This window comes from Typopeltis vanoorti, unplaced genomic scaffold (assembly GCF_054136105.1).
Source record: "Typopeltis vanoorti isolate ZY-2024b unplaced genomic scaffold, IOZ_Tvanoo_1.0 HiC_scaffold_1535, whole genome shotgun sequence".
Lineage (NCBI taxonomy): Eukaryota > Metazoa > Arthropoda > Arachnida > Uropygi > Thelyphonidae > Typopeltis > Typopeltis vanoorti.
The window spans coordinates 1,042-12,949 of NW_028327976.1; the positions used below are offsets into that span (position 1 = coordinate 1,042).

Genomic DNA, 11,908 nt, shown 5'->3' on the forward strand with positions numbered 1-11,908 from the left:
GTGAAGAGAATAATTGAACCTTTTAGGGGATTTACTTGCAGTCTCCATTTGGAGAACTATCTTTCTAATTTTAGAAGGTTTTCTTGAAGTGTTCTAGTAATGAAATGTGATCGGAGAGATCTGACTAATAATGCTGTGTCATCTGCAAACAGGGCCATGATGGATGACATTGGGTTGTGCAGGATATCAGACATGTATACAGAGAACAGCAATGGAGCCAGTAGTGATCCCTGTGGCATTCCAGCCAAGATGGGTCGCTGAGATGAGGTAGTGCCGTTAATCTTCACGTGCATGGTCCTGTTTTGCAGATATGAACTTACTAAATGTGTCAATGTCATTGAGATACCAGCTCAGATAAATTTATGTAACAATCCAAAATGCCATATTTAGTCAAATGCTTTGGATAGGTAAAAAACAGCTTCCGTGTATTGACGCCAGTTGTAGCTGATAGTAATGTATACCACTATTCTGTGGATTTGGTGAATAGTACTGTGATATTGGCGAAAACCGAACTGCTCTTTAGGAAGGATGTCTAGTTCATTTATTGAGGCTTGAAGACGTGCGAGGATGACCTTCTCCACAATCTTGCCTAGGTTGGAGATGAGACTGATTGTACGATAATGTTGAGGCAGGTGAGGATCCTTGCCTGTCTTATGTATAGAATTTACATCGGCCAGTTTCCAGGTGGAAGGAAAATAGTTAAGACTTAGGATTACATTTATAATTATGGTCAGGTGCACTACGGCTTTTGGGGCAGAAGTTTGATCACCCGATTAGTAATGCCGTCTGGCCCAGGAGCTTTTTTGTTCTTTAATATTTTAATAATGTCATATATCTCAGCAGATGATGTTGGTGCAATATGGTCAGTGTTGGTGTCAGGAAGTTTGAGTGAGTGTCTGACCTTGCTGGGAATCTTATATATGTGATCAAGGTCAAGGTTTTCATACGAAGGCCTGCATTGCTCCTCCAAATTGTTTGCTATAACTTCTGCTTTGTCTACATCTGTGTGAGCATGGCTCTGGTCAGAGAATATTGGGGGAAGGGATCTGTCTTTGTTCTGATATTTTTCAGTAGTCCCCAGATGGAGTGATCAGTAGGTGAAATAGAGGCTAACGTTTCTTCCCAAACTTGGTCTCTATGAGCTTTGAGTGCATCTCTTACTGCCCCATTTAGCCTGTTTAGAGTGGTGTACACGTATTACGGAATCTTTTCCTAGCTTTGTTTTTGTCTCTGATCAAGTTCATGATGTCTTCAGGCAAACGATCTTGCTTGCGGGCAGATTTGTAAGAGGTAGCTACCGTTATAGCAGAATTAATTTTTTGTGTGAGATTTGTAACTGCAGTTTCTACTTCTTCTTTTGTGCATATGTGAGGAAGAGGTCCAATATAATCCTTGAGTGCTGTTGCCAGTCTTTCCCATGCTATGTAGGAGTGAGAAGGAGGAGACAGGTATTCTTGTTTTCCCAGCTGTAGTAGAATTGGGTTGTGATCGGATGATAGTTCATCCATAGATATGATGCTGTATTTAAGTTTGATATCCTGAAGGATAGCTATATCCAGGATGCCAGCAGTGCAAAATGTACTGAGATGAGTTGGTTCGGTGGGGCCTGCCACAACAGCGTTTCTTGATACTACGTAATTGGAAAGGATGCAACCATTCTTGTTGGTGGTTGTGCAATTCCACGCAGGGTGCTTGGAGTTCAGATCCCCGGCTATAATGGTGGGCTCTCTGACGCATAAGATTGCATTTAGGTCAGAGTGTAGTAGAGATTTTTGGGGATGATTGTAAGCTGAGTAGATTTTTAGTTTGCCAGCGGAGCTGGTGACTACTTTCACGCCTGTGATCTCAAGGTTAGTGGTTGAAGGATAGCTCACAGAGTGGTGCTTAATATAATTTTTAATGAAGATGGCAGTGCCGCCGCCTCTGTAGAGAATTCTATCGTTTCTGTATAGGCGATAACCCCTTATTTTAGGATTGTCTGAAGGTGTTAAATGAATTTCACGGATTAATGTAACATCTAGTTGATACCTATATCAGAAATCTCAGAGTTCCAGAATTTTGTTTTTGAGGCCATTTGCATTCCATGCAACGATTTGAAGAGATGCTGGAATGAGTTTGTTGCTATTCATTTATGAGAACTGTGAGGATGACTTATATTTCACGAAGAAATCTTTTAGTGGAGGTTGAAGTAGGGTTTGACAGGCTGAAATCTTGTAGCATGTTTGCCAGTGAGGCCGTAATAACAGCTGTTAGATTTTTAGGCGCTATTGGTTGTCTCTATTGGTCTATTTGTACGGGTCACATCGGCATAACTTCTTGTTTGCTTTTGGTTGTCTCTATTTTTGGAGGTCTCCGACTGTGGACGCTGAGTCTCCGGTTTTGATGCCTGCACCTCTGGTGTTCTTATACTGTAGGAGGAGGACTGATTGACTGCATCCATCCGTCTGTTCTTTGGGTTCTGAGTACATCCTTTGTAGTTCGCAGGATGAGGGCCACCGCAGTTGGCACATTTGGCTGAGGTGGTCCTCGGCTTTGTGCAGGTATTGGTTCGGTGGCAGTCCCCACATTTCTAACATCTATATTCCGCTCTACATAGATTCTGGGCATGGCCAAACTTCTGGCATCTGTGGCACTGTCCAGAAGATGATTTTTTCCGGAGTGGTTCAGGTGTGACGATGAGTCCACAGACTGTTTTTAAATTGTAGATATTTTTGTAAATTTTATGAATCTCTACTAGGACTAATGGCATGGGAGTCTTGTTTGCTTTGTACATTCTGTTGACCTTGACTGGAGGCAGATCCTGAGAATTAAGGTCAGCAGCTATTTCTGCTGTGTCAATGTCTTCACAGACATAACGAAGGACCACTTTTAAATTTTTTCCAAGCTGAGCAGAAAGGTATGATATATTTTAAAGTTTGAAGTTTGTTCGAAGTTTCTCACTGATTATGCCTTTCTGTAACTTCCTTTAATTCAAGTAATAAATTCCATTTTGTCAGCTCCTTTTATCATCTCCTGGCATATTCCATGTGAATCTTCTTCTTTTGTGAACTTGACTGAATGTAAATTTGAAAATACCAAGAAATTATATTCTTGGTTCATCCTTTATCCAAGTGAAAGCAAACTAAGTTTTCTCATGAAGTTTCTTAATGACTAGACTACTCCTATATAGAGATAAATATATTGAAATTAATAACCATAAAACTATTTTTACCCAAGGTCTTCTAACTAGAAGCTGTATTGTGAAATCACTTTTATGTTTAGAGGATAAATTCATTCTCTCTCTCTCTCTCTCTCTCTCTCTCTCTCTCTCTCTGACACAATACCGGCCAAGACGTCTATAGACGTCAAGGTTATTATGGATGCGAAGTGCATATTAAAATTGTACTACCATTGATATTACATTGAAATATATGATGGATACGAAGCGTATGAGGATGCGTATTTGATCCATAATGGCCGGTAATGTGGTTAATATAGAAAATAAGGGGATAAACGTCCTTTGTTGTTTTATAGCCAGTAAGCGAAACTAAAGATCGATAACTACGATCTATAGTCTACGATCATCACTGATGAGACCTCAAAAAAGTTTGAAACCGGTCTGGGCAGTGACCTCTCCTCATAATGTAATGACAGTATTACATCTCCTAGGAGTGTTTTACATTATGAGAAAATATCAAGAACAGAGAGGGAGCTTGCTCCACCATTACTTCGAATTGCCTTCGCCGATAGTTTTTCGGTATAAAACTTATAGATCGTAGTTATCGATCTTTAGTTTCGCTTACTGGCTATAAAACAACAAAGGATGTTTATCCCCTTATTTTCCATATTAAGGTGCCAGAAAACTAGCCATTTGGCTTTTTATTTTAACTAAATATGGTTAATAGTTTGTTTTTCATGTACTTAGTCTACCAGACTTAACATTTTGTCTTTCACAAAAAATTCTTACAAAAAGTAAATGTTCATTAGAGTCGAATCTTTATCAGATCTTTTCTCAAAATATGAGACTTCTTGATTTACATGGGACAATGTAGTGTTTCCTTGTTTAGCATATAAACTTTCTACAATTGAGTGAATGTGTTATTAACGACTACATTTCTTTGTTTTCCAAATTCTACTGCTTTTCACCTTTTGGATTTCTTGTAGTAGTACCAAAATTTCCAACTATTTTATCCTTGTTTTCTTCTCCAATTACTCCATTAAAATCTTTCATTGGTATTGAGTTCTTCTCGTTGTGTTTAACTCGGTGTATCAAGTAGTCTATCATCTCACACATTCTTATCTACTTCTCTGTATCAGATGTTGGCAAACAGACTTATAATATAACAGTGTTTACTGGTGAACTAGGTATTTTAACCACGATTACTCAGTCATTAATATCTAATTGCGCATTATTCTATTGATTAATGTCTTATTAAGGATTGCAGGTGTTTCATTTATTTATTTGCTTGTCAAAATATATAACAGAGACACCTACAATGTCAATCTTCAACTTTGTTATCTCTCTTTTCAGCTTATCCAATTTTCTGTCCTTAGTAATGTTCTTACACGCATGTATCAGTTTGATTTCACTTGACGACAGAAGGCGTCTTGCTACCTCTTTTGCCGCTCACGACACTTCATATCTAAGCTCCGTATTTAACATTTTTTATCTGCTTATGATTCTTTCCTTAATAACGTATTTTGGAAAATGTAATGAGGTCCTCTCCTGTTGCTCTCTGCATAGTAGCCAAGTTGTTGCTATTCTGACACATCAAGTTAATCGTCTACAAAAAACCGATCCATTCAACTGGAGTTCCGCTCGCAACAATTACTGACTGTTAATGCAGTTTCATGTTACGGGTATTTATCGTCGACTAATTAGTCTAGAAATGGCGTTTCTTTTTCCTCCTGAGAGCACCTCACGCAGACATGAATTCAGTTCGAGGTTTTCCTCCTCCACTAGGGACATCTCGCGGAGGATATGAGGTCTTTACCACGCAGGAGGAGTCTTGGTAAAGGATAGGCTAGGATCCAGAATACGCTTTAACAAGTGCCTTATGAATCTCTTTACAAGCTCTCTTATCCCGAATTATTATTATTATTATTATAATAATTGCCATAAACTTACATTAAATACTTTGAAATAGAAGAGTAAACTATGAATTACAGAATAAAAGTCAAATTTATTAAACTCTAAAGAAGAACGAATAATCATAGATTCGTAATTTAGCTTAGAAATTTTAAATTAGAAAATAAACGTAGCGCCAGTTGACTTCACATTATCAGCTGGTAATAAATTAATAATAGATGTCATCAGGCCAAACTGGTGTTTCGTTTAACCTTGATAGACTGATTACCAGAAAGCGAACTAACTCTGAAAAATCCTTGTTAGGAATCGTTTTAACCAAGGGCCTTTTATTAGTGAGGATGTTAGCAACTCCTCAATAATCTTTAAATCGGATTGTATGAAATATTAATATTATTTTTTTAAATTCTCAAAGAAATGTCCCTTTCTCTAGATTGTATGCCAGAGGATCCAACACGAGGAACTTATGCAGTGATAGTATTAGAGTGTGCTTTCTACATCCACGATGTGTATGCTATTCGCCATTTGTACGTCTGGAGAAAGGACTCGAAACTTATCATTTGTCATCATTTAGTGGGCCTCGCACTAATGATTGGTGCGTATGCAAACGGGTAAGTGATCAATATGCAAGTAGTCATTCACATAACACTAGCATATTTTCCTTTTAATTATAACAGGATATGTTTTTCTACATCTAAGTTGAATTTAGTAGCTTAGCTTAACGTGAATGCAGATTAACGGAATTCAAATGGAAAAATGTCGGAATTAGCAAAATATTATTTATACAAAGAATATTAAGGCTGAATATATGTGGTTACAATGAGGTAATGCAACAAGTCATTCGACATTAGACTATCACCGTGTAGAAAATTATCAAGGAGTAAACTAACATAGATGTGTGTTGAGGTGTGATGCCTTACACTTCTCAGCAGAAAGACCAAACCTCTGTGCTACAATACATGCTTCATTAAATAGTAGATGAGTCATTGGAGAGATTTTAGAGATTGTGTTTGCTGTCCTACCATTTCTTTCAGCATGCGCTGTGAATGATCTTTTACAATCATGTAGATTTCATGGAACATTACTTCCAACATTATCCAACATTACTTCTTTTCTATGGTACAGCCACTATATATTATAATAAAGGGAACCTACTCGTAATTATTTAGAAGGAAATAATGCCGCGTATTGGTATGTAGAGAACAACTGTGAGATACTGCTACTTGTAGAAGGTTTGGGTGCAATTCTCCATATGTGTGTGTGTGTGTGTAGGTGTCTACATCTTAATGCAACCTCAGGGAACCTCATTTCCTCCTTCAGGTTCAAATCACACCGACTTTTACATTGAGAAATTCCCTAGAGAAAAAGACAATCTATTAGAATCAGACACTTCCCTCAATTCTTGCATATACGATCGTGATAAATGCCGTACTTACTCCTATTCTAAACACTCACCGTCAATGGCGTCTTTGAATTTTTTTCTTGATTTTTTTTGATACAAATCAGAAAAATCTTGGGCAAAAAACCTCTCCTGTTCCACACTGCATATCACCAATTATTGTCAAGGTTTATGCTCCAGAACTGACTTCTACAGCCATCATCATCATCAGTGGTCATAACAGGCACTCAAGCCCCCACGATCTTCCAACTATTCTTGGATTTCGCAACCGTAATTCGAGGCCTGTTCCTCCGGCTGTGTCCTACGTCTGTAGGTGCGGATGTTTACGAGCCCGATTTGCCTATTCTGAGGGATAAAAAAACCTGAGTTTTTTTTAAAGAAAACCTACCTCCGTATGAGACCGGCTAACTCACCTTTAGTCAAAATAGATCAGTTAAAGATTCCTCGCGTAACGGACGGGAATCGAACCCAGCTCTTTCCCACCGAAGAGTGTATATCAACTGCGATAAAAATGCTCCGACTTCTATAGTATGTTGCGTTTTTATTCTCTTAATTATATTGCTTTCTTTCTAGTTCCGCCATGAAATTAGCCCATATTTATTTCTTTTATTAAAAAATGAGAAAAATCTTTGCCATCAGTTACAATCCAATTTCACTCACTTTAATTCTTTCTAAAGTAATGGTGAAAACCATTAACATCGAATCCTCCGAACCACCTTGCAACCACCCAAATAGCGTTTACCAGAATAGATTCCACTACTGTTCATCAGCAGGAGAATCGGTTTGCTTATGCTACTCACTTTGTGGAAAAATACCAGGAAAACGTTTAGGAAATTTCGAGTAGTGGTTCTCTTAATATCTCCACTACATATTAGGATTTCGCACAAAGGCCTATTAAAGTCTGTCTGCCACCGAGGATAAAGATCGATCCACCGTCGCATGTAATGTGCTCCAGACAGAAGCGGGTTATCTAATTGCCGAAGGTAGATCGGTCCTTATCCTCGATGATCGGAATATCAATTTCTGCGACCCTAAATATCCATGTCTAAACTACTCTTCAGCGGAGTGTTGATAATTTTGGTAGTTTTAGTGCTAATAAATAAAAACCACTATGTTTATCTAATAAACGAGAGGAAATAATTTTCTTGTAATTTCTTTTTCAAGATTTGTCCTTGTCGGAGTGTTAGTTCTTCTACTACACGTTGCCAGCGACATCATTCTGGAATTTGGAACGGCAAACAAACATTTCGCATTTAAAAGAACGAAATGGATGTCTGTTCACAAGCGTGTAGTTTACATATGCTATCCTTTACTTGTAGCAGTGTGGTAAGTGAACGCTAATGTTTTCTTTTAAATGTACTGGTAGTATAATACTGATAACTTACGAACAGTCTGAAACAAATCAAAACGTAAGAAATAATCCAAGCTTATAATTTGATATCACCAAATCACATTGATTACAAGATTGATATTAATATTAAATAAATTAATATTAATTAAATAACTAATTGTTAATTAAATCAATTATTAATAAAATAATTATTAATAATTAAGTAAATGTCAATCGAATTTACACTTGCATTCTAGCGCCATCTATGAGAAAATCAGAGCTCCGAAAGAGATCTCAACAATGGAATCCCATATTTTTCTTCTTACTGACATTAGTTTTCATTCAATCAAAATTAACTACACATGAAATTACAGTGTGTTAGAATTAAATACAAATTCACAAGTTTATTGAGATTTGTTTATTAAATCAGTTTTCATTTATGTTACAGAACCATTTTCTAACTACAATTTAAAATACAACACACGTTTTTTGTACAGGTTCTGGACGAGAAATTACTTATATCCTTTACGAATTATTTTCCCTCTGGCGTCATCAGAAAAACATATCAAAACAGCACCATTTGCAATCACTGCTCAAGCCATGTTGAACTTTCTTTTTTGTACAAGCTGCTATTGGAGTGTGGTAAGTAACTTCCGTTTTATTGGGAATTATGTAAAGAAGATTCTAATAGCATATGAAGTGCTAAAGATTGGATATTTATGTGTTGTTCGTATTTGATTTCAAGTAGAAATTAATTTCTTTTAAAGGAGAAATTTTAGATTGTAGATAACTTTCATTGCCCAGTGTGACACGTCCATACTGCTCATGGTAAAGCTGACGTGCGTGGAAGAAGAGTTCGATTTGGGTTCATTAAAATTGAGTTTCCTAACAATTCTTTACTCATCCCCACAATACGAAAACAACAGGATTAAAACCGTTATTAAGTTGAATTCGAATAAAAATTCAATGGCTACTTTATTCGACCTAACAATGTAATATCATGTTGTTCGTTGGGACATCGACATCAAAAGGTTCAGGAAGCACTCTACAGGTATCCTATTAATGTGTGACATGAAAATTCCAGCAGTGTTCCCTCACATTTATTTGACGGGGATCTCTGAAGCAAAAGTGTTTTGCCACATAGATCTCCGGAAAGTGAACTGGGTAGTAGCCATCACCTAATGCAGAATGCATATCCGAAAGGATGTGTGTGGCTGCAGTCTCGTAGGGGTACGAATTGAGTACTGTTCAGAAAGTGGCAAATCATCTTTTCGTTATTACATTGATAAAAAAGAGAGCAGTGGACTAATTTCCTACTCTAAAAGATAATTTCACACAATAAGATTTGAAAACTTTCTTTTTAGATGGAACAAAGCGAACATTCCGATGGTACAGATGAATGATTTCGATTGAATTCCTCCATTAGGTGAAAACACACCGCAGCAAGTCATCGCTGCCAGTTTGTTGATTACAATCCAATATTTGCAGTTTAAGTATCAGTGGAGGCACCACGTTTTACACGATGAGCTGAAGACCAAATCACTAACCTGTTTTACCATATGCGTCATTTTTATTGAATCTGTCTGCGTGCTCTTTATAAGAGGTGCGTTTCTTCAGGAGAATTTGACAAGACAGTTTACATTTTCACATAATATCAACAATTTTTTGTTAAACTCAGTCAAAGCAGGCAGTAAAAACTTACAAATTGAAAGTATTTCAGCACTTAATTGTGCATTTATGCACACGCCAACCAGTTAGTGAATTAGAAACATTTATGCAGGTGCATCTAAACGTCACTTGCGCAGGGTATATGCGAAATACTTGGTGACGTGCATCATCACGTGTTTGAGGCAATTATTAAAGAATGCTGTTGGTCAGTAATCGTCAATAGAGATGATCACAATGGGAAAAAGAAAAATGTTTTGGAGTTCGATGAAGGGCTGCAGCGACATTGCTTGTGTGGACAAAGATCTTCTTGTATGCAGCAAATGACCGAAGCCTTTAATGAAGGCTGTTCCCGGCAAATATCTCACCGAACTACGCGCAGGGAATTGGAAACTACTGTATTAAAAAATATTCAGTGGCTGATGTGTGTGTGTGTGTGTGTGTGTGTGTGTGTGTGTGTGTGTGTGTGTGTGTGTGTGTGTGTGTGTGTGTGTGTGTGTGTGTGTGTGTGTGTGTGTGTGTGTGTGTGTGTGTGTGTGTGTGTGTGTGTGTGTGTGTGTGTGTGCACGCACATCAGCCACTGAATATTTTTTAATATTCAATATTAAGTAGAAAGACAACTATTCCAGCAAGTATTCAATCCTGGTATTTAAAATGCCAGCGGGTTTATTAGCGGAGTGTTTTAATCACTGTGAATTGCTTCCAAATTCTGAAATTTAAACAACAAAAAAAATTAAAAATGTTTTTGTGAATATAATCATATGAATAAAAGTGCTGTTTGAACCACGTGTTTCACAACTTTCTCTAATTGTTTAGCTTAATAATAATAAAATAACCTTTGGTAGTACTTTCAGGTCCACAACCTACCCAGATTGGTATACCCATAATTTTATCATAAGGTAGGTAGCTTTATGTCGAAAGATATCTTCTTGCTTGTAAATTGGTTCTCTGGCAAATTTGACTGTTGAAGAATAAATTTGACCGAACCTATTAGCATTTCCTGTGTAGCGCTGTGGTAATGGCGTTTGCTTCCACAGCGCTAAACTATATGAGAAAGACTGTTATTTTAATTCTAATAATTTTTAGTCCATTCTAAAGTCCGTTTCAATGTATTCGATCTTTGGGCTAGTAAATTCAATTTCCTGAAAGCCAATAGATGGCAGCACTTCGAACTGCAGATATTGTCGACAGCAAACTGTGCATTTGATTGTGGACATGATATGTTACATAAATAAAGCTTTCCTGTCCTCCTGAAACTATAAAATGCAACTTTGCTTGAGAGCAATTGTTTAATGAGCAAATGATTGTAATCAGGACTCGGGAAAGTTCATCCGAACATTGCAAAAAATAAATATTTTCCTATCAACAAGCAGTATTCCTCAACTAGATTCATGAGCACCTCTATACCCAGTCCTCTTTAATATTTAATCAATCTTCAATAATTTCACTAAAGTCAGTGATCTGATTGAAGTGAGGTGCAAAACTGAGTTACATAGACTTTTTTTAATATCCAAATCCCATATATTTTTCGACACATTTTTCAGTATTGTGCCCCACATATTTGGTCGTATGGAACAAAATATAAGATAGTCACACCGTCTTTATACGGATTTAAAACACTAAATCAATAAATTTCATCCCCGACAGAGCCTTGGAATTACATGACTGATTAACGAAATTTTATTCCTATAAAATTTCGTTAATCAGTCATGTAATTCCAAGGCTCTAAATAAAAACTGATTGTGTTAAAATTAGCTGCTGTCACAGAAAAGATGACTCAATTTTTCCTCTCAGAAACTCCATTTTTTATTACACAAAACAAGCAAACTAAGTCGAAAAACACACGCTTTTACAAACGATATACTAGCTTTAGTCGTTGGCTGTTTCTGCCATATATCAAAACAACATAACAAATAAGTCTAAAAATATGAACCTGAATTTCAAATTAAAGCACTCTTAGATAAACAATCGCAACAATGAGAACGAGGCACAGCTGTTGCGTAACGAGTATTACCCCGTATTTTTGTCTCATCACTAATATCACAAAAGTATCTGGAAAACAAATGGAGTGCGGTAGGTATAACTTGTGCCTCTTTCTTCGATAATTCGTTGCTATTTCGCCGGTTTACTCACGTATACTTAATTAGTAATCCGTGTGCATACTGTGGCAGAGGGGATCATAAACCATACTGTTGTTATGTGACCATATTATAAGCACGCTGTATCCTCATTTCACTGTTATTCTATTGTACATCTTACCCAACATTATCCTACAATATCAGTACTCTGGATGAGTGCAACCGTTTACAATATACTAAAGCTCCAAATCCTCCATTATGGAAAAGTTACGGAGTGTCCCACAGCTTGGATGGTGCAGTGAAAATACACTCATATATCCGCAAAGCCTATTCCTAGTACAAGGTGTCCGACAACCTTAGATTATCCACAA

General features: G+C 37.0%; 1 protein-coding gene across 1 annotated transcript; it reads left to right on the forward strand.

Annotated features, from left to right (window-relative positions):
* Window positions 1-5,480: 5,480 nt before the first annotated feature.
* On the forward strand, window positions 5,481-8,436 carry LOC150092218 (ceramide synthase 1-like; the record flags this gene model as incomplete). Its single annotated transcript, XM_090415200.1, has 3 exons — window positions 5,481-5,676; window positions 7,629-7,790; window positions 8,292-8,436. Coding segments are annotated over 3 exons (503 nt in total), but the record flags the coding sequence as incomplete, so codon positions are not given.
* Window positions 8,437-11,908: the final 3,472 nt, after the last annotated feature.